The sequence below is a fragment of the Micromys minutus genome, assembly GCF_963924665.1.
Source record: "Micromys minutus genome assembly, chromosome: 11".
Taxonomy (NCBI): Eukaryota; Metazoa; Chordata; class Mammalia; order Rodentia; family Muridae; genus Micromys; species Micromys minutus.
In genome coordinates this window covers 58,449,681-58,470,787 of record NC_137980.1, presented here as the reverse complement: position 1 = coordinate 58,470,787, position 21,107 = coordinate 58,449,681, and the positions used below count along the sequence as shown (strand labels likewise).

Below are 21,107 nucleotides of genomic sequence, written 5' to 3'. Positions count from 1 at the left end.
AAAAAGGAAGGTGGTCCACAGAGCCTCTGGGCCGGGCCTGAGCTCAGAACTGTCTTCTACCGAGTGAGCCAGGAGCTGGTGAGCAGTAATTATGTGCTCAGCACAGCAATCCATCCTTCCAGTGACTGCCTGTCACGGGAACTCACTCGGTTCAGAACTTTAGTCCGGCATAGCCGAGACGCCAGTCAGCTGTGGGAACCAGAGCGATGGCACATGCTTGTAATTCTAGTATTGGAGAAGCAGAAAAACAAGGGTTCAAGGCCAGCCTCACATGTATTTCAGTTTGAAGCCCCGCTGGGTTCAGTGAGAAACTACTAAAAAACAACAAACAAACACCTCCGCACATATACTTATTTATTTTTGTTTGTTTCCTAAGATTTATTTATTTATTTTGTATATGGCTACACTGTCACTGTCTTCAGACACACCAGAAGAGGGCATCCGATATCATTACAGATGATCGTGAGCCATCATGTGGTTGCTGGGAATTGAACTCAGGACCTCTGAAAGAGCAGTCAGTGCTCTTAACCGCGGAGCCATCTCTCCAGCTCCCATGCCTTGTTTTTTAAGACCAAAAATGAACAATATTAAGGGAGAACCACCACATCTTATATCTCCATTTATTTCCCACTGGGACTCACCCAGAGCTACAGGTGAACCAGAGTGCAGGAGCTTTCTAGATTTTTTTTTTTTTTTTTTTTTTTTTTTTTTGTGAACCAGGAATGGGAAGGCTGGGCTAGAATCCTCCTGGAGGAGCCACCTGCTCAAGGAAACACAGCTGTCCCCAAGATTCTTGTGGCCCCACCCAGTTGCTTTGTAGAAAACTGCAATCTCACCAAGTTAGCACTAATTTTCACCCTCCTAGGGCTGTGAGCCCATGGAGGGCTGTCTGTCTGAGGGCGGTGCAGAGGGCTGCAGGTCCCTCCTGCTGTGGTTGCAGTCAAGATGCATTTTCCCTGACAGATTTTCTCCACAAGGCAGCCACAGGTGCTCATGACATTTAAATTGTTTGAATTTGCAAGTCCGATGTTTACATGAATATTCACACACACACACACACACACACACACACACACACTCACAGATTTCATGGTATTCAGTCTGTTTGGGTGCCTTTGTCCGTGCAGTGAGGTGACAAGTCCCATTGATTCCCATGGTGGCTTCTCATCAAAGAACATTCCAAAACCTGAAGCCTGCCAACTGCCCCACTTAGGGTTGAGCTATCCTGAAATGCACGTGGCTTACAGACCACAGACTGAAGATGCCTGGCGTGGTGTAGATGAAATGGGTAAATGCTGAATCCGCCAAAACTTTCAAAGAAGAAACAATTAGAAGTCTTTATAAAGAAATCTAATCAATATTCAATAACCTTCTAAAACGGGAAGCACCAGCCTGGATAGCGTTACCCTAGAGCCAGAAAACCAGACACACACACACACACACACACACACACACACACACGTGATAAATGCAGATGGCCATCTCTTAGGGACACAGATGCAAAATCCCTTAAGAAAATACTGTCAGTACGCACACATGACAGTGTTCTCCAAAGTCCATGGTGATGTGTTTATAAGAAGATAAAGAAAAGGGGGATAAGTTCTATGGAGGTGTTGGGGGAGTGAGCGCCTCTGGTGGACCCAAGCTGAGGCATCGCTTCCTCCTCAGTGACCAGCCACACAACAGTATAGTTAGAATAGAGTTTATTCAGGGCATGGGGTTGAGCCAGTAGTAGGGGCAGAGAGAGAGAGAGACAGAGAGACAGAGGAAGAAGAGGAGGAGGAGGAAGAGAAGGAAGAGGAGAAGGAGGGAAAAATAGAGGAGTGAAGGCCTACCATGAGCACTGGAGAAAGAGGGAGGAAGGGAATGGGAAGAGAGTAGGGGCAGGAAAAGAAAAGCAAGAGAGTTAGAGAACAAGAGAGTGAGGAGGGGGCAAGCAGCCCCCTTTATGGTGTCAGGCATACCTGGCTGTTGCCAGGTAACTGTGAGGCAGAGCTTAGACAGAATGTTAACACATGGGTTGGAAACATAATAGTCAACAGGGCTGAGAGGTAGGACCTAGAAAGAGGGTTTAGGTCCTGAGAAAGAGCCCTCACAGATAGACTGATTTCATTATCCTGGAGTAAGTTTGCTATAAAAACAAATGTGGTCCTCTTGCTTTCTCTCTTACCTGCTCTTACCCTGTGATGCCTTCTGCCACATTACAAGCACAAGAAGACCCTAACCAAGCCAGGCATGGTGGTACCCGCCTTCAATACCAACACTAGGGAAGCAGGGGCAGATGGACCTCTGTGAGTTCAAGGCCAACCTGGTCTACATATCAAAATCCAGGACAGCCAGGGCTACACAGAAACACCCTGTCTCAAAACAAAAACAAGCAAACAAAAGAGGCCAGCACAAAATGTGGTCCCTGGAGTTTGATCTCTCAGTCTTTGAAGCCAGGAAGCCAATAAAGTCCTGTTTGTTGTAAAGCGCCTACTCTCTGGCAGTTGTCATAATAGCCCTGTCCTGGCAACTTTGTGTCAACATGACACAAGGTAAACTCATTGGAGAGGAGGACTCCTCAACTGAGAAAATGCTTCTGTCTATCTGTCTGTCTGTCTATCTATCTATCTAACATATCTTTGTTTTTTCTAGATAGGGTTTTTCTGTGTAACATCTCTGGATGTCCTGAAACTCATTTTGTAGACCAGGCTGTTTCCGAACTTACAGAGATCCACCTGCATCTGCCTCTCGAATGCTGGGATTAAAGACATATGCCACGTTAACCGCCTCTTTGTGGCATTATTTTTTTAATTAATGAATTTATGGGGAAGGGTCTAGCCCACTGTGTGTGTCCGGGGCACCCCCAGGCAAGTGGTTCTGGGATCTATAAGAAAGCAAGATGAGCAAGCTATGGGGAGCAAGCTAGTAAATTGGTTCCTGCCTCCCGGTTCTTGCCATGTTTGAGTTCCCGTCCTGACTCTCTCTGATGATGAGTTGTAAGTTGTACACCAAACAAACCCTTCCCTTCCAGAGATTTGGCCATGGTATTTCCTCACAGCAATAGTAAGCCTAAGACAAGCACAAACGAGACCCAAACCACACAGCAAGACCCCCAGTTATGCAAGGATGGTTCACTTGATTATGATCCAAACAATTACTTGAATAGATGCAAGAAATGCTTTTGACAAAATCCAAAGCCTATTCATGACTCAACTCTTAGAAAGCTAGAAATGGAGACAACATCTTACTACTGATGAGATTATAGGTCCACTAGGATGAGGAGCAAGTTATGCCCAGAACCATGGCAACTTAACCTTGTGCAAGAAACCCTAGCCAAAAAGACAAGAAAGGGTGGGGTATATGCATTGGGAAGAAAAAGAGCGTTGTGTGTTGATAGACATATATGTAGAAAACACCAAAGAACTGACACTCTCGGAACGAGTATGATTATGGGAAAGTAAGATAAAAGGTTAATAAAATCTAACTGCTTTCCTGTATGTCAACAATGAATAACTGAAGTTAAAAAATACAACACTATTTTTAAATAGTATTTAAATATTCTGTTTTTTAAATATTTGTTCTAGTGTATGTGTGTGTGTGTGTGTGTGTGTACATGTGAGAATGCATGCATACATACACACATGTGTACTGTGGAAGCAGGAAGAGGTGTTGGATCTTATGGACCTGGAATTGCAGACAGTGGTGAACTACTCAGTGAGAATTCTGAGAATTGAACGTGAGTCTTTCTACCAGAGCAGTAGAAGTTCTTAACTACCGAGCCATCTGTCCAGCCCCACGATACAGTATCTGTATACTAAGTAATTAATGAAAACTTTACAAAAATAAAATACTGTTTATATTATAGAAAATGAAATATGGACTGGGTGTGGCAGAGCACGTGCCTTGCTAATCCTAGCATCACCCTCCTCCCACCCCACCCCACAAAAAAAAAAAAAAAAAGAAAAAAAAAAAAAAAAGAAAAGAAAACCCTTGATTTTGCTTTTTAAAAGATGAAGGAACCCTATTGGGTGTTGGTGGCACATGCCTTTACTCTCAGCAGAGGCATGTGACAGAGGTAGGAGGCAGAGGCAAGTGGTTCTCTATGAGTTCAAGGCCAGCCTGGTCTACAGAGTGAGTTCCAGGACAGCCAGGGCTACACAGCTCCATGTTTAGTGATGAATACTTAATTATTTGTTTAGTTTTATGAGACAGGGTCTCATGTGGTCTCATATGACTTGAATTCCAGATCCTTCTTCCCCTTTATCCCAAATGCTGGGATTACACATGTAACCCACCACAACCAGCTGAATTTTTAAATAGAAGAATGTTCTGTGAAGAAAAAAAAAACCCAATAAACTGGGTATTATTATTAAAATTAGTAATATTGTTAAAAGAGTAAAAAGACAAAACTGAGCATGATATTATAACATCTGCATTAGCATTAGAAGCCTGAGGCAGGAGGATGAGAGGTTGGAGGCAGCCCTGGCTATATTGTAAATTCCTCTCATAAAACCATAACCAAGATTAAGTAAGAGGAAGCCACAGCCTGGGAGGCATTATTTGCGAAAGACACATCTGATAGGCTTGTCTAAAATATACAGAACTCTTAAAAACAAATAAGAAAACAAATAAAAAAATGGGCAAAAGTCTAAACAGGAACCTCATGTAAGAACCACTAATGAAAAACTATGCACCTGGTGTGGTGCTGCCTGTTAACACTTTACAAGATGGAAGGCCTTGATTAGCACCTCAACTCCACTGGGTTCAGACTCACAGGGGAGACACATCTGTGGGGGGTCTGTGAGGGTGTTTCTAGAGAGATTTAATGGAGGAAAGAAACGTGAAGGGGACATCTCAGGGTCTAGCATGCTGAACTGAGAAATACTGCCGGCAAAAAGGAGCAACGAGAGCCCAGGCAGATAAACTTTCCCCTTCTTGACTCTGGATACAATGTAACCAGCTGCCTTACCTTCCCACCGCTGAATCCACAGCCACTCTCAGAGCTGTTTTTTCACTTTGTGATGGGGTGTGCCCTCAAAAGCAAACTGAATAAACCCTTCCTTCATTACATTGCCCCCTGTCGGGTATTTGGTAACAGTACCGAGAAAAAGCAACCAATACAGCAATGGACAAAGACAGGAATGTTCTAAAACAACATCCCTAGCTCAACTGGAGGTTCTTCTAACCAGAGACTCCCTCAGTACTGTGTGCTTCCGATGTACCTCTCCTCAAGCAAAAGGAGTGCCTGGCTTCCCAAACTTCCCGAGTTCCATCTCTCAGTTCCTGTCTCCCTCAATGGAAACAGCTGCTTCAGAAATGCACACAGGGTCACAGCAGAGAGGCTAGGGGAGGAACATTTAAACTGTGTGTGGACTGGGGACCACTTAAAGCAGACTCCCTGTTACCCACAGGAGTCCAGCTGGGTCTGGACAGATCTCGACAATCATCTTCTACTTTCGTATATGGCTTTCTCTGGATCTATTGGAAGACTGAGGTGGTCTTGGTGGTCCATCCTCTGCTAACTGGACAGGTATAGTTGCTTTGAAATAAATGTAGCTGACAATCTCCCAAAGCCCCACTGTCCTGAATAAGGACCCAGTAAAGGCTGGTTTTGGGTGTAGGTGGTTCTTGAATGGATTCTTGGCCAGACTGACCAGGGGATGAGACAAATTCAACTCCACTTGTAACTCTCCCCAAATCTGCTTGTCAGAAACTCCAGATCTCTGGGAGAGGCTCTTGTTCCCTTTTCCTTTTCTTTCTGAGTTTGAGCAAGACACAGGCATGTTTCAGTTGAGCATGTGCTGTCTTCCAGAGAGGACTTGTGCAGGGCTGGTCTCAGCAACTCCGAACGGACAGGCAATGAGGGCACAACACCTTGTTTACACCACAGTCCACCCGCTCTGGTGAAGGGACGTCAAGGATGAGCTTTCTCCGTCTCTCCATTGTTAGGAACAGAACTGTAAGAATTCCTGGCAGCAAGGCTGGTGAATGGTGGAAAGGAGGCTTTCCTGTTCACAGAGTGCTTTCTGTTTGTTCATTCAGAGGACTGAAGCTCACGAGCACACTAAAGACACAGCACGGGAGGGAAGCCTGGGGTCCTTCTGAGCAGGTGGGGGCCAAGCACTGGGATCCTTATTGATCATATCAGATGCCGGGATCATTATTGATCATTAATCTGATGCTGGAATCATTATTGGATCATGGGTCAGATGCTGGGATCATTATGGCATTTGTATCCCTGCCTTCAGATCAGACTCCCACCTACTCCTGAAACCTGTCCTACTATCCATCATCATGAGACTCTCAGGATGCATGCACAGAGGCAGCTGAGGAAGGGACATGGTCACTGCAATGCAGGATTAGAGGCTTAGCTAGTGCTCAGCAGCTTCTCCAGGAGAGCGGGCATTAGTTCAGTCTGCCGGCTGGGCTTTGTCTCGGAGGAAGGAGGACCATGCATGGTTCCAGGTAGCGACACCTCTGTTTACTTCCAAAGTTCACTCCTTGCTGAAATCTGGTACTTGAACCAGCTTGTTCCCTAAGGAGTTTGGTTTCCCAATGGACCCAGAGAGACAGACAAGACCCAGAAAACAGTGATCTGTTTCCAACAGCCCCAGTGCTGATAGGCAAGTAGAGCTGGGCTTAGGAGCATGTTAGAGAGTCTGTAACATATTCAAAAAAGGCCGCAGGAGGTACCCCACTATTTGTGCAGAACAGCTCTACTTCACCCCCAAACAGCAAAGTAATGAGGAAAGCCTGGACATTAGTGGGTGGAGCAGGTCGTCAGGTCTCTGGGAAACTGCAGACAGGAGCTAGCATGGCTTCCAACGCCCAGGGAGAGAAGAACTGGGTCCCATGGGCGCATCTCCAGGCTTGTCCTTTTGTTTGTTTGTTTTGTTTATTTATTTTATGTATGTGAGCACACTGTAGCTGTCTTCAGACACACCTGAAGAGGGCGTCAGATTTCATTACAGATGGTTGTGAGCCACCATGTGGTTGCTGGGAATTGAACTCAGGACCTCTGGAAGATCAGCCAGTGCTCTTAACCACTGAGCCATCTCTCCAGCCTGTCCAGGTTTGTTCTTAAACAGTCTGTCCTCCTCAGGACCCTTTTTAAAGCAGGAGGGATGAACTGGAGCAGCTCCCGCAGCAGGAGCTTGTCTTTCAGGCTCCAGAGAAACCACACCTCCACGATGCCTCCCAGCTTTATTCCCTCACTTCTCCTGTGTCTTAGTCAGAGTTTCTATTCCTTCATAAGCATCATAACCAAGAAGCATTTGGGGAGGAGTTTGTTCAGCTCACACTTCCACATTGCTGTTCATCATCAAAGGAAGTCAGGACTGCAACAGATCAGGAAGCAGGAGCTGATGCAGAGGCCATGGAGGGATGTTACTTACTGGCTTGCTTCCCCTGGCTTGCTCAGCCTGCTTTCTTATAGAACCCAGGTCCACCAGCCCAGGGATGGCTCCACCCACAATGGGCGGGGCCCTCCTCCCTTGATCACTAGTTGAGAAAATGCCTTACAGCTGGATCTCATGGAGGCATTTCCTCAACTGAGGCTCCTTTCTCTGTGATAACTCCAGCTTGTGTCAAGTTGACACAAAACCAGCCAGTACACCCTGCTCAGGTTTTGTTTTTGTTTTTGTTTTTTGAGACAAGGTCTTGCTATATAGCCTTGTGCCTGAGATTTGATAGCTACAAGGCAACCCTGCTGACAGTTTTGGCCAGTATCAGAGGGCCCACCAAGATGCCCATTTGTGTAGTGAATTAGTTGCAAAGGTCAAGGAAGAATGCCATTAAAACCCAGCAGGAGGCTATGGGAAGAGCTGAAATGTTTTCTGGTGTCAATCACAGCCATCTGTGGGACAATGCTGATCCAGGTCAGGTCCCAGGCCAGAGTGCAGGTTGGGTATGCCTATTTTAGATCACTCAAAGCATGTTACAGACCCGTCCCTCACAGGAACAGGCAGTGAGTCTCTCGGGGAGAGCATCCAGCCTTCTGACCAGGACCACCTGCCTGCCACATCTTCCTAGAGCCTGACTCTCTAGCCTTTGCCTGAGTATAACCTGAAGCTGAGCAGCCCAACCACAGACCAGTCTCCATTCCTCCTTCTGTTGGGAACTTAGCCTAGTAATGTCCCCACTGCTGCCCTTCAGTGTCCCCATAGTCATAGCTTCCCTGACCGAGGCCCTAACAGAGCTTTTTTGAGACATGCTTCAAGTTACAAGACAGCAGGAACCAAGAGGTAGGACTCAAGCCACGATGCTGTGGCCGTGACGACCTTCTGTGCTGTCACGGGGATCTATCTGTTCCTGTGTTTGCTATACTGTGGCTCAGGGTTCTGCTGGAATTAGCTAGCACATTCCTCTTAGCAACTAGAAAAGCTAGACAGATAAGGCAAGCTGGTCAAGCAGAGAGGAGCCCTTTCCACCCCAGGTCAATGAGAGGGTGGGTGGTGATGGAATCCAGAGGCAAGCTGTGGGGAGTCGGTACAGATAGCATTGGGGAAGACGCAGCCAAGCAGGGAGCCAGCCTGCTTTCCCTCGGGGGCCAGGCTGGCATCTATCCAGGAGAGAATAACGGCAGTGGTTAACATCTCAGCATAGGACGCAACAAAACAGAAGATAATGGAGCTGTTCCAGCCCAGCGGTCACCCAGAAGGCACAGACTGTATGAGAAGGGCTAATAGCTTGCTCTCCCTGTGGCCCAACTTGCCCTGGCAGGGGAGTCTAAAAAGAAGCCCAGCTTGAGGCTCTGTCTTGCTGGCCTTAGGAGTCACCATCAACATTTGTGGACTGGGGTGGGAAGTTTTGTGATTGCATCTGGATCTTTCTGGTTTGTTTTGCTCTTTCTGTTATGAAGGTCCCCCAGTGTACCGGTTAGGCATAGCTCAAGGACCAGCAGTAGCTGTGCCCTGGAACCAGCAAGACCAGACCTGGAATCTAGCCTCTGCCTCTCTCTTAAAGGTATAGTGGTGGCAGTGTGTGTGTGTGTGTGTGTGTGTGTGTGTGTGTGTGTGTGTGTATGTGTGTATGTGTGTGTGTGTGCAGTGCAGATATAGTCTCAGATTTGAGATGCAATTGTCCTGGTTCAGGGTGGGCCCTAAATCTCATGACAAATGTTGCTAAAGGGCAGATATACAGAGAAGAAGGTGTGAAGACCAACTCAACACTGAAGGGATGGGGCCATGAGCCGACATCCTTCCTGGAAGAAAAGGAAGGAGCTTCCTAAAGCCCCTGAAGGAAGCATGGCCCCGAGAGACACCCTGGGATTCGAACCTCTGGTCTCTGGGACCATAAGAGAATCTATCCTATAGTTGTGAGCCATTAGGGGTCACCAAGCCCTGGGTTCTGACAACCACTGGTCTCAGACATGCTCTAGAGACTCTTGGGCTTCTCACAGCAGGCTCAAACTCGTTTGAGGTTAGAGCAGTTTAAAGTGTGGACATCTACCCCTGGTGATTCTCTTTAGAGGCTTTGTGAGCGCCGCCTGGATGATCTGCCACAAACACAGGTATTTTTAATACACTAGACGGCTCCTTTTAAACAAGCTGTCAGGAAAATTAATTGCAGGAAGTTTAACAGGCGCTAACGTGCCTAAGAGCCCTGCAATTACCCGCTTCCAGTGTACAGACGCATTTGACAGCCTGGGGGCCATAGGGGTGCCTAGCTGTTCCAGAAATGTTTTCTTCTGCTACGGGTGTGACCCTGATGACCCCAGATCACTGCTCCAGCATCTGAGTAATGCCGGAGTCTCCGAGGTGCAGAGGCCAGACAATCCTCCTCTGCTTGGATCAGAAATGCAGTGGTCCAAGTCAGAATCAGGTACAAGGCACCTCACCAAGTTCATCACCTGGGGATTTAGTTCAGCCCTAATGAGGGAAGGTCCGTCAGGAGTACAGTCCACCACAGCAAAATGGATTCTCCCCACCCCAAGGCAATAAATCTGACTCTGGACAGTTACTTCCTACTGTGCAGATCCTGCCTAGCAGACAGGTTTATAGATGAGCTAGTCTCCTCTGGATCCAGACCAGCTTGAAGCCCCGGACACCTGGTCCTTGGCTTTCCAAGTGACATGACCCAGATGTGCTTTGCAGTGTCCTCCTGGACCCACAGGAGCTGGGGATGTGTGGCTCTACTGAAGTCTTGGAAATTATGTGCTGGACTGTTGGCTGGCTGGGAGCATTTAGTCCTAACAGTTTCCAGGGAGAGATTATTTCCAAACAGCTCCAGGGCTCTCTGAACCTTGAGGGGCTGGAAGTGTAGCATCTTTAAAGAGAAGAGCCGATTTTGAGTTACAAGAAAACAAAGCTTTCTCAAGAATGCTCTTAACCTTTAAATACCGCAAAGGAGAGTTACTGGGATTTACAATAAATTCACCTTTTCACAGACAACTGGCTCAACACATTGAAATCCAAACAACTCTGTTCCTTTTGTAAGTCTTAGTGTAAGAGTTGCTGAACATTTGTCCAATATGTCCCTTTGTTATGCCCTCTTTATAACACTGGTGTAGTAATTCCTTCAAACCAAAGTTCTGCATCTTAGCTGCCTGGGATATTTGTCCATGTAGGCAGTGTTTAAAGTCTGGAGAAAGCTTTTTGCTTGCGATACTGGACAAGATCTGCTGCTATAAACGCCCATAAACCATTGCCAGGTGCGTAGGCCCCATGTTCTGACAGGTCGCCAACCATTCTCAGCACCACAGTTCACCGTTTGGGGATGCTTTTGCAATGGAGTCTTTGGGAGCTCCTTAAGCTGACAAGGCAGAGTTCAGTGACTGGGCTGTGGATCCACACAGGGCTTCTCTGTGGATCCTGTGCTGGTAGAGCTGGGTGCAGACAGACCCCAGAAGACTCCTTAGTGAAACGGGGGGGAGGGCTGTTATCACACTGATCTTTCAGCAGAGCATCACCTACTTGGACCTTATTCTAATAAGCTGAAGCAAACCTCGATATCAGTGTGTGTGTGTGTGTGTGTGTGTAGCTTTAATGTGTTATCTGCAGTGTTTATCACCAATTTAAAAACAGTCAAATACTCGGAGAAGTAGGAAAAGGTGACCCACTGACAAGAAGTCTAACTTGGAGTGGACCCCGAGGTAAACCAAGGTAGAAGTGGGAGGCGTGTCTGGGCCTCACCACAAGGTTGTCTTTACCAGATTCTGAGAGCTTAGGAAAGTGTAGGAACTGCCTTGCCAGAGCACTCACCACAGCTCCAAATAGAGAGGCGACTCCGAAAAGCCAGCTGAAGACTCTGGCTTCCTCCATGCAGGCTGGAGAAAAGGAGCCCAAGAAACTGAGGATCATGGGAAGGAATCTGAGAGGAGGTAGAAACGGACTCACAGAATCTCCGACTGACCCACATAAGTCCTGGGATTGTCTTCACATGGTACATACACGTAACACACAGTAAAGGGTTTGAGGATGGGGAAACTGGGGACTTAGCAACAGAACTGATGTCAGCACTATCACTGACTGATGGTACAGCTCACGCTGGACTGGCTGCCCACCTCAAGAAAATACCAACATTCTCCAGGGGATTGACACAATCCAAAACACAACAAAGTTTAAAATGCTCAGGAAACAATCTAAAGTTACTATTGAAAGGAATAGCGCTCTCGCCAAAGGAAATGATGACCATGAGATCCATTCATGGTATTGGTACAGTCACAATAAAGGCCCGTTAAGAAACAAACAAACAAACAACAACAAAGCCCATCTCCTCTGGCCAGGAGCTTGGGGTTGCTGCCTGGGTGAATACCTAAAATTCCCAATGGGCCTGCTCAGTCAACTGCCCAAGGGACCACTGTTAGGAAGGATGACTCACCTTAAACTGTGCTAAATGGAGAGAGAGAACAATTTTTTCCTTTAGAGATACTGTAATTTTCCTTTCCAGAATTGCCCAGTGCATGGACCCCATAAACCACCATGAGTCCAGCTGTATGGTCTCACTTTTCTCCCTCCCAGCCTCCTTTCCCTTTTCTGTCTCTTCAGGATGCTGTCTAGAACCTACATATGCTTTCCTGACACTCTGGGTTTCTTTCTCCAAAGCTACCCCCTACACACACACACACACACACACACACACACACACACACACACACACATCTATATGGCCTTGTGTTTGCCACGTGTCTGACTCCCCTACAGGCTTAAATGGCCTTTTCCCTTTATTTTTCTTCAGGCAGCTGCTGAGATTGCCCCCGGAGTTTTCCTTTTTAAACTTTAATGGAATCATCCTTGAGCTTCTATCTGAATCCATTTTTAAATTCTTCTGTTAGTAAGACTAAGAATCCAAAGAGGGGACCTCGGTTTCCCCTGTGTCATCTGGTGATCACAGAGAAACCTAAAGGGATGACCTGAAAGAAGGAAAAACCGATTCTTTACCTGGCAGTGGAGAGGCATTTTGATACCCACCCATTATCCCAACACTCGAGACACTGGGCAGGAGCATGCTCATTTGGGGATAGCCTTGGGCTATACAATAAAATCTATGTCAAGACAAAAACAACAAAAACATGTAACTACATTGCCTGAGGTACAGACCTGTCTGCGATGAATAAGAAGATAAGAGGTCATGAAAGAAAAAGACTGTATTATTAGACCAACAGAAACGTTAGCGGTTCAAGACCAGCGACAACCATTGGCCCTTACAGAACATTCTGTAAGTAACAGAACATTCTGACACTGTCTTGTGCAATATCCACCAGTGCAATCTGTTGTCTTGGGTATAAAACAGTCTTCAACAAGCTAAACTCATATCCTTCAGAGACGATAGGACTGGGTTAGGAATGGACACAGCACAGTGGAGTCTGGAGGCATGTCCGAGCTTCTAGGAAGTAGAAACGCTTCTAAACAACCCATGAGTGAAAGTAGAAAATGTTTGAACAAGAAAGGATACAGTCTTGAAAACAAAAAACCAAAAAACTTGTGATGCTACTAAAGCAGTACTTAGGAGGAATCTTGGCGCATTAATTGTTTATACAATAAATAATGTTCATGCTGGGCATTGTAGTTCACACCTTTAACCTAGCACTGGGGAGGCAGAGGCAAGAGGATCTCTGTGATGTTGAGGCCAGCCTGGTCTACAGAGTGAGTTCCAAGACAGCCAGGACCATATAGAAAAGCCTTGTCCCAATAATGATAATAATAGCAATAACAACAACAATGAAATTCTTAAACCAATAATCTAAATATTTACCATAAGAAATCTAGACTAATAAACTGGTCATGTTGGGTTTATACTGTAATCCCAGGTTAAGGCCGGAGGATTGAGTTGCAAACCCAAGGTCAGCCCGGGTTACAGAGTGAGACCCTATCTCAGAAAAAGACAAAACAAGAAAATCACTCAGTCAGTCCAGGGAAAGAAGAACAAATGAAAGGAAACAGACTTAGGACATGAAAACACTAATATAAATTAAATTAAAGACACAATAGAGAAACCCAGAGAGACTGGAAGTGTTATGTGTATGAATATTTGCCTGAGTGTGTTATACCTACGTGTCCCATTCATACATTACCCAAGGAGACCAGGAGGCCATGTCAGATATCCTAGACTGAGTAACAGCATTTTTGAACTGACAAGTGGGTGCTGGGAATTGAACCCTGGCTTTCTGGAAGAGCTGCCAGTGCTCTTGAACCCTGTTGATCTGGTGGCCGGGGAGAAAAGAGGAAGGGGGGGAGGGGGAGAGGAGAAAGGGTAGGAGGGAGAGAAGGAGGAAGAGAGGGGGAAGGATCCGGTCAGGTCTTTGTTTGCTCTCTCCCAGCCCCAGTCTAAGCCACTCTTCTGGAGTAATAGAATAAGGCAGCTGCCTCCTTACTACCCTTACTGTTCCCTACATTGATTCCTAAAAGGCAGAAAGACATATTTGTACTCTTAAAACATTATGCCTCCATATGGTTCTGCTGGGAAACTTGGCGTTGTTCATTTCCTGGAGTAAAAGCCACTGCGTTGTTGTCTGTCCATTAATGCCCGTGGTTCCAGCTGCCCCAGCTTGTCCCTCCCTCTTTCTCGACACGGCACACGCCACTCTGGGAGCCTATGAGAGACCTTTGACCTACCAAGCTGTGTTCCTGATCCTAAGGACCCCACATTCTCCGAGGAAGATTCCTCAGAACAAGCCATTGGAGAGACACGTCCTAGACTATGTCTCAGGCAGAAAGTATCTCTCAGAGGAGGTGGTCAGGTGCTGGCCAGCTGGCCCTGTCCCTGACCTAGATTTCGTTTGTGGGGGTGTCAAAGATGACGAAAGCACTCTAAGGCTCTAGGGGAGAAAGCAGTTTGAGGTAATAGTTAGTCTTGTGCTTTGTCTGCTGTTCTATAAAGTGGCCTCGCCGACAACGATTCTTTGTTGTTCCCTGGAGTGGAAGGAGTCCTGCGGGTTGTGAATTGAGAGATCCTTTAGGCTCTGGCAGTTACAAGCATCTAATATGATTTAATTCATCTATGGTTGGCAGGCTGTGTCCTGGGTCTTGTGGCAGAGACATCGATAGAGCTGAGATTTGAACCCAGCTCTGGACTGCTGCCTGGAGTGGCCCTCAACTGTTCACTCCTGGGTGATGGCTTGGGTGTTGGGAGTCTCTGCCAACTTCCAAACCGGCCCTGGCACAGGTGTCTGGCTTGAAGAGGGTAGTTTTAATTTGGCTTGTTTGACTGTGACAGTTTGTGTATGCTCAGCAAAGGGACTGGTGCTATTAGAAGGTGTGGCCTTGTTGGAGTGGGTGTATCACTGTGGCTGTGGGCTTTAAGACCCTCATCCTAGCTGCCTGGAAGCCAGTATTCTGCTATCAGCCTACAGATGAAGATGTAGAACTCTCAGCTCCTCCTGCACCAAGTCGGCCTGGATGCTGCCATGCTTCCACCTTGATGATAATGGACTGAACCTCTGAAATTGTAAGCCAGCCCTAATTAAATGTTGTCCTTTATAAGACTTGCCTTGGTCATGGTATCTGTTGGCAGCAGTAAGACCCTAAGACATTGGCCAAAAGCCTGTCCTGTTCTAGCTTGCTTCCTAGAGCTATTGATAAAACACTGACTGATAGCAACTCCAGGAGGAGAGGGTTTGAGAATCTCTTTCCCCCTTTAAACACAGACAGCTAGGAAATCTTGCAAGGTTGTATAATCATGGCCTTGGAAATGCATGGCTTTTGTCTCAGCCTCCTGAGAGTTGAGATTACAGACATACTGCACTATGCCCAGGAATATATAGCCATGTTGTGCTTTTAAAAGCTTTGATTTGGGCTGGAGAGATGGCTCAGTGGGTAAGAGCACTGACTGCTCTTCTAGAGGTCTTGAGTTCAATTCCCAGCAACCACATGGTGGCTCACAACCATCTGTAATGGAGTCTGATGCTCTCTTCTGGTATGTCTGAAGACAGCAACAGTGTACTTATATAAATAAAATAAATATTAAAAAAAAAGAAAAAAGCTTTGATCAGGGGCTAGAGGGAAGGCTAGGTGGTTAAGAGTACTTTCTCCTCTCCCAGAGGACTGGAATTTTGTTCCCAGCACCCATATGAGGTGGCTCACAGCTCTGAAACTCCAGCCCCAGAATATGGCTACACACACACACACACACACACACACACAGACACACACAAACACTCAGACACACATACACACACTCAGATACACACACATACTCAGACACATACACACACACATACTCAGACATACACACACACACACTCAGACACACGAGTTAAAAAAAGAAATAAAAACTCCAGTCATCAGGATGATGAAAATGCCCCCGTGAAACATGACAAGCTGTATTTGACACCCGAATCCACAGTGGAAGGAGGGAACTGAACTCCACACGCATAAACCTTCAGCTGAGTGTCTGTGCCATTGCACACACACAGTAACTTTAAGAAAAACACACACACTCACACACACACATATACCTTCACTCAAGTGTGTGCCCAAGCATGGGCACACACAGTAACTTAAAAAAAAAAATTAAACTAGGATCATTAAACACTGCAGCATATATAAATAAGATCAATATTCAGTGTCCACTACTGTTTTACTCACACAAACTTGTGACCCTTCCCCGAAACTGTTTCTGTAAACTCCATTGAAACAGGGCTTCCCCTTTCCTAGTCGTGCCTAACAGCTGCTGCACACGTCAGACACCTTTCTATTGATCTGCTGTAGACTTGCAGCACCACCTCTCCCTCTGTTCGCCTCTCCTGCCCCCTGTTTACCTTATCCAGGGCTGCTGCTGCTGTCGGGTCTGACCACAGAGGAATGCTTCCATTGCTTTCCAAGGATAACTCAGCAGATGATGTCGAGGATGGACACAGTCCTTGGGCTCACCTTTCTCTCTATGTATGCACATTAGTACGTGTGCGCACAGGATTATGTGTACTGGGACATAATCCCCAAGGTTAGCAACTACTAGAAGACCCAAGGTCAGAGCAGGAGGCTGGCCTGGATGGCGTCAGGGATACATGTTACTCAGGGACAGTACTGGGGAACCCTTGGACACCAGGAAGTCCCCAGTCTCAGCTCTTCCTCCTGTCCTCTGAGCTCAGAGCCAGATCTTGAGCCTTTGGGAGGAGCTTGGCAACAGGGTTCACTTGCTGCTTTGGTCTTCCCACCGCCTGCCTGGTTCTACCCTATCCCGCTACCCCCAAACACCCAGCCTCTAAACTGTTGTCAGTTACTCAGAAGTTTACCACCTACACTCTCAGCTCAGTTTTGAATAACTTCTGTTTACAAGTGCCTAAGATGAAATCCTTAAAGTGTACAAAGTATCAGTCTTCACGGAAGGCACTAAGGCAGAGAGATGTCCCTGTTTTGGAAAGAGGTCAACACTTTAATACTTCCAAATATGGCCATGAGGATGGAGTCATGGGGTAGCCAGCCCTGACTGGAGACACAAGGAGAACAGAAGGCAGCCACGCTCATCTGCGTCATGTACCCAGACATCTTGGTGGGCACTGCAAACTTCATGAACCCAGGGACAAAATACATCTTCAGATAGCAGACAGTGGTTTAGGAGGGGTGAGAGGGCCCACGCCTCTCCCGAGGGATGGTCTCATCCAGAGAGACCTGGTCAGCTGTTCACATGAGAGGGAGGAAGAGAACGCTGTAATCAGTCGCTCCAAGAATGAGCCTGAGACTTCTAAGGGAGAAGGAAAGCCCTGTTCTTCAGGGGCACAAAGGCCACCAGCAGGCACTTAGTAAACACTCAGCCAACACTGTGACGGCTACTGAGGGGAGCCTTGCCCAGGACCGGTTGTCCTCAACAAGCACTGCTGATGGACAGTGACCAGGACCCTGTCAAATGGACCCGGAAACTGCCAAGCAATGACAAGCTTCAGACAAGAGAGCTTTGGGAGGGAGGAAACACCCTGTCTGTCATATGTAGATCCAGTTCTGTGGCTCCAACGGGAGCTCTGCAGGAACTTCAGAAAGGGCTTTGTCTAGCGGATGACGAAGAGTTGTGCTTGCCCCTGGCCCAGGCCCTACAGCTGGAGGGGCTGGGAACAGTGTGGTCTGGGAAGCCCCCTTCCTACAAAGCCCATCGAAGACAGGAGCTTGAAGGAAGAAGCCTGTTGCCTCAAAGGAAGCACGGAGCTGTGGTGAATCCTACTGTTTGTCACATGGAGCACCCAACAAAAATGTGCTTAATGCAGAGGACCTTGCTAAAACGGCTGGGTACTGACTCAGCCCTGTTAGAGGTGGCAGCTCAGGAGGGACCTTATACAGGGACACTAGTAGCACAAGAGTATTATCTCTGACCCCACAGCCCATCTCAGAGACGAACTGTTAAGCTAGACGCTGACTGAGATGTTTGAATGCCAGTTACAACTGACCCAGCATTTCTGGTTTCTGGGTGTCACCTGGACATACTATATGACCACAGGATCTTGCTGTGAGGCTCTGGAAGTCTATAGATGGCTTGGGCAGGACAGATGGCACAGCCAGCTTCCTTGGGGGCCCTCTGACATGGCAGGAGCCCCTGGCCAGATCTTCTCATTCTCTGCCTTTCTTGCCCACCCTGTGGTGAAAGAGAACCCTCCCCGTACTTCCATGGGTACCCAGGGTCTAGAGCTAAGAAACTATTCAAAACTTTCTTTCTTTGTTTCTTCATTTTTTGGGGGAAGGTTGTTGTTGTTTTCCAGACAGGGTCTCACAAGCTTGCCTCACACTTGTAAATCCCCCTGCCTCAGCCTCTGGAGTGTTGGCACAACCACACCTGGCTTAACATGTTACTTCTGCTCTGGCTGCCCCTGTGGATACCCACTTCCTTCCTCATGGTCCTTTCCTGATGAGCTCCCAGCAATGTTGAGTTGCTCTCCTAGTAACTTCGAAGGAGGGCTCACATCTGGTTCCCTGGTTCTATGCTCAGACCCACAGAGGACTGTGGTCCATCATCCCAATCTTATTTACCTCATCACGTCCCTCCACACAGAGACACTCCAGGTTGCTCTGCAGAAACACCACAGGCAGCAGTAGCAAGGGCCTGGCGTGCTTCGGACTGGGGGCCTGCAAGCCCCTCTCACAGCCCTTGTTGCGATCACCTCACTTCGAAGACGGGGACAGTGCAACCCAACTGGGAACAAGTCTGAGATTAAAGCTCCCCTTCCTGGGTTTGGGTCCAGGAGGGGCAGCCAGAAGGCCTTGGGGGAAGCCAGCCTGGGGGGTCCAGGGATTCCTGTAGCTTCTTGAGAAGCCAATGGCAACTCTCTTCCCTGAGAGTTCCTGCAGGCTCACAGTAAACAGAAGTCACTGACTGGGGCTCAAGCCCCCTTCAACAGGATGGGGAGTAAGCAGGGTGGGGCAGGTGTCTGTGAGTGAAAAGTTAGGAAGAAGAGTTGCTGGGTGTGCCCCACCCCTTTTTAGCCTCCTAAAAGCAGCCTTGTTGAATGCTCTCCGTAGGCTGCTCAGAATGCGGCCACTGGGACTGGGGTCTACTTTGGGACAAGGGAGAAATAAAAAAGAGCTTCTGAGGCACAGTTCTTTCCACAACACTGCTGTGTCTCCCCAGGTGGTGCCCTGAATCACCAGGGCTTCTGAGGTGACACTGCTAAAAGTCTCCAATGGAAAGAAACCAAATGGGAAACCAGCTGCCCTGGTGTGCCCTCTAATGTGCTATAGCCGAGTCCCCACTTAGACGCTCTTACCTGGATGACGACCTTGACAGTGGCTGTGTCCACAATGGGCGTGCACACCAGGCCGCCAGGATGCTGGCCGTCGGCACTGCGGTTCTGCAGGCCCATGGTGAAGAGCATGGGCACCGCCAGCAGAGCCGAAGCTAGCCATATGGCACTGATGAATTTCTTGGTGCGACTGCGGGACATGAGGGTCTTGGCCTTGAAGGGATGGCAGATGGCCAGGTAGCGCTCCACACTCAGGCTGGCTACATTGAGGGCTGTGGCATAGGTGCAGGCATCGCGCAGGAAATAGTAGCCACGGCAGCCAGCATCCCCAAAAGCCCAGGGATGGTGCACCCAGATAAAGTTGTATAGCTCCACAGGCATGGCCAGCAGCAGGATGAGCAGGTCAGACAGTGCCAGGCTGCCCAGGTGGTAGTGCACAGTGCTCTGCAGGCTCTGCAGCGACTTCTTCCGCGCTAGAGTGAAGGCTGTCACCGAATTGCCCACGGTGCCCACCACAAAGAGTGCCAGGTAGACAGTGGTCACCAGCACCTTGGAATAAATGTCAGTGTTCACGTCCAGGTCGCTGTTGGGCGCTGCCTGGACGGATTCCGAGGTATTGCCAGAAACATTGCTCCAGCCGAGCGCCAGGAGCATTGCCTCCAGTCCAGACTGTGGCCACGGAAAGGGTTGGGCACCGGGTTCACCAGGAGCGCCCTGCGGCACGGAGCTGTTGAGGTGCATGGTGGGCGCCCGGTACGCTGCTTTGTCCTGCACCTTTGCAGGTGGAAATCCCTCCAGGGGCAGATAAGGAGGCGCTCAGGGAAGAGGGTGCGGAAGCTAAGGGGGGCGTGCCGTCCAGCGTCGAAGCGCTCTATCCAGGGGATCCTGGGAGCTCTGGGGCTAGCGACTTGCCGGCTCAGGGACCCACTCTTTCTCCTCCAGAGTCTGGGATCTGCGTTCCGGTTCCGCTCTTCCTCGGCACCCCCAACCCCCTGGTCCCTAGCCTGCCTAGATCGGGGCTGCTACCGACCTCCTGATTCTGTGGTTGGTTCTCTGCACTCCTGGGTGGCAGCAATGTCTTCAGGACCACGACCCTGCTGGCTTCGTTGGGCGAGCCTGTGGCGCAGAGCGGAGCGCACGCACGGCAACCCAGCGTGCTCACCCTCGTTCTCCCTCTTCTGCTTGGAGCTCTTCCCGCACCCGACTTCGCACACCTCCTGCTGCGCCGGAGCCTGCCGGGCTCCTTGCGCTTCCACTGAGCTGGCGGCTGCGCGGCGCGCCCAGCAGTGGAGGAGGGTGGGTGTTGGAGAGTCAGAGACGCCGCAGCCACTGTCCCCTCCCCACCCGGGTACTGGCTGACGGTTACCCCTACACGTTTCCTAGGACCACCTGGGCTAGGATGAGTACCCCAGGAAACAGGATTCCCCACAGGGTGAGGGAGAATGCGGGGATATTGGATTTTTCCTTTCAACCTCTCCCGGGCAGCACAGTCTTCTCTTTCCTGATCGTTGGTTCCCAACTTCTCCCACCCCAAAAAGGAAGCTACCCTTAGTCGCCTTCAGCTCCCTTAGGGACAGGAGGTTGTACTCGAGGGGAAGGCGGAGAAGGAGGCGACACCCTGCTGGTATGGCAGGGTCTTTGTACTTCTGGTTCAGCCTCCTTCCCTTCTGGGAGCCTGCGGGGTGCCAGAAGCACCCAGGGGGCCCTCTTGGTGAAGGGTCGGGTGAGGGAAAGCGTAGAGCAGGAGGCAGAGCAGCCACCTCTCCACGCAGCCTAGGCAACCCCATGGTTTTATGCTGCCCTTGGATATGATGGGCTCTTCTGTCCTCTTGTAGTCACTTGAATTTGGCCACCAGCAGTGACCCGTCGTCTTTCAGAGGGGTACGGCAGGTTTGTGGGTGACACAGAGCCCCGTCTGTCCTTGCAGGAAACCCTGCAGCCTGTGCACTCAGCCCAGTTCTGCTTTTCCCAGGGGACCCTACCCCAGACAGGGACCCAGGGAACAAAGGTCTTTTCATCT

The 21,107-nt window shown here is 48.7% G+C and overlaps 1 protein-coding gene across 1 annotated transcript in view; it reads right to left on the bottom strand.

Annotated features, from left to right (window-relative positions):
- NTSR1 (neurotensin receptor 1) overlaps window positions 1–19,828 on the bottom strand; it is a gene marked incomplete at both ends in the record, with an annotated part of 37,243 nt that extends 17,415 nt beyond the window's left edge. The window contains one exon of the mRNA XM_080925203.1: window positions 19,112–19,828. Within this exon, the coding sequence (XP_080781329.1) occupies window positions 19,112–19,828 (717 nt within the window). The remainder of the gene's footprint in view (window positions 1–19,111) is intronic.
- Between the last annotated feature and the right edge of the window lie 1,279 nt (window positions 19,829–21,107).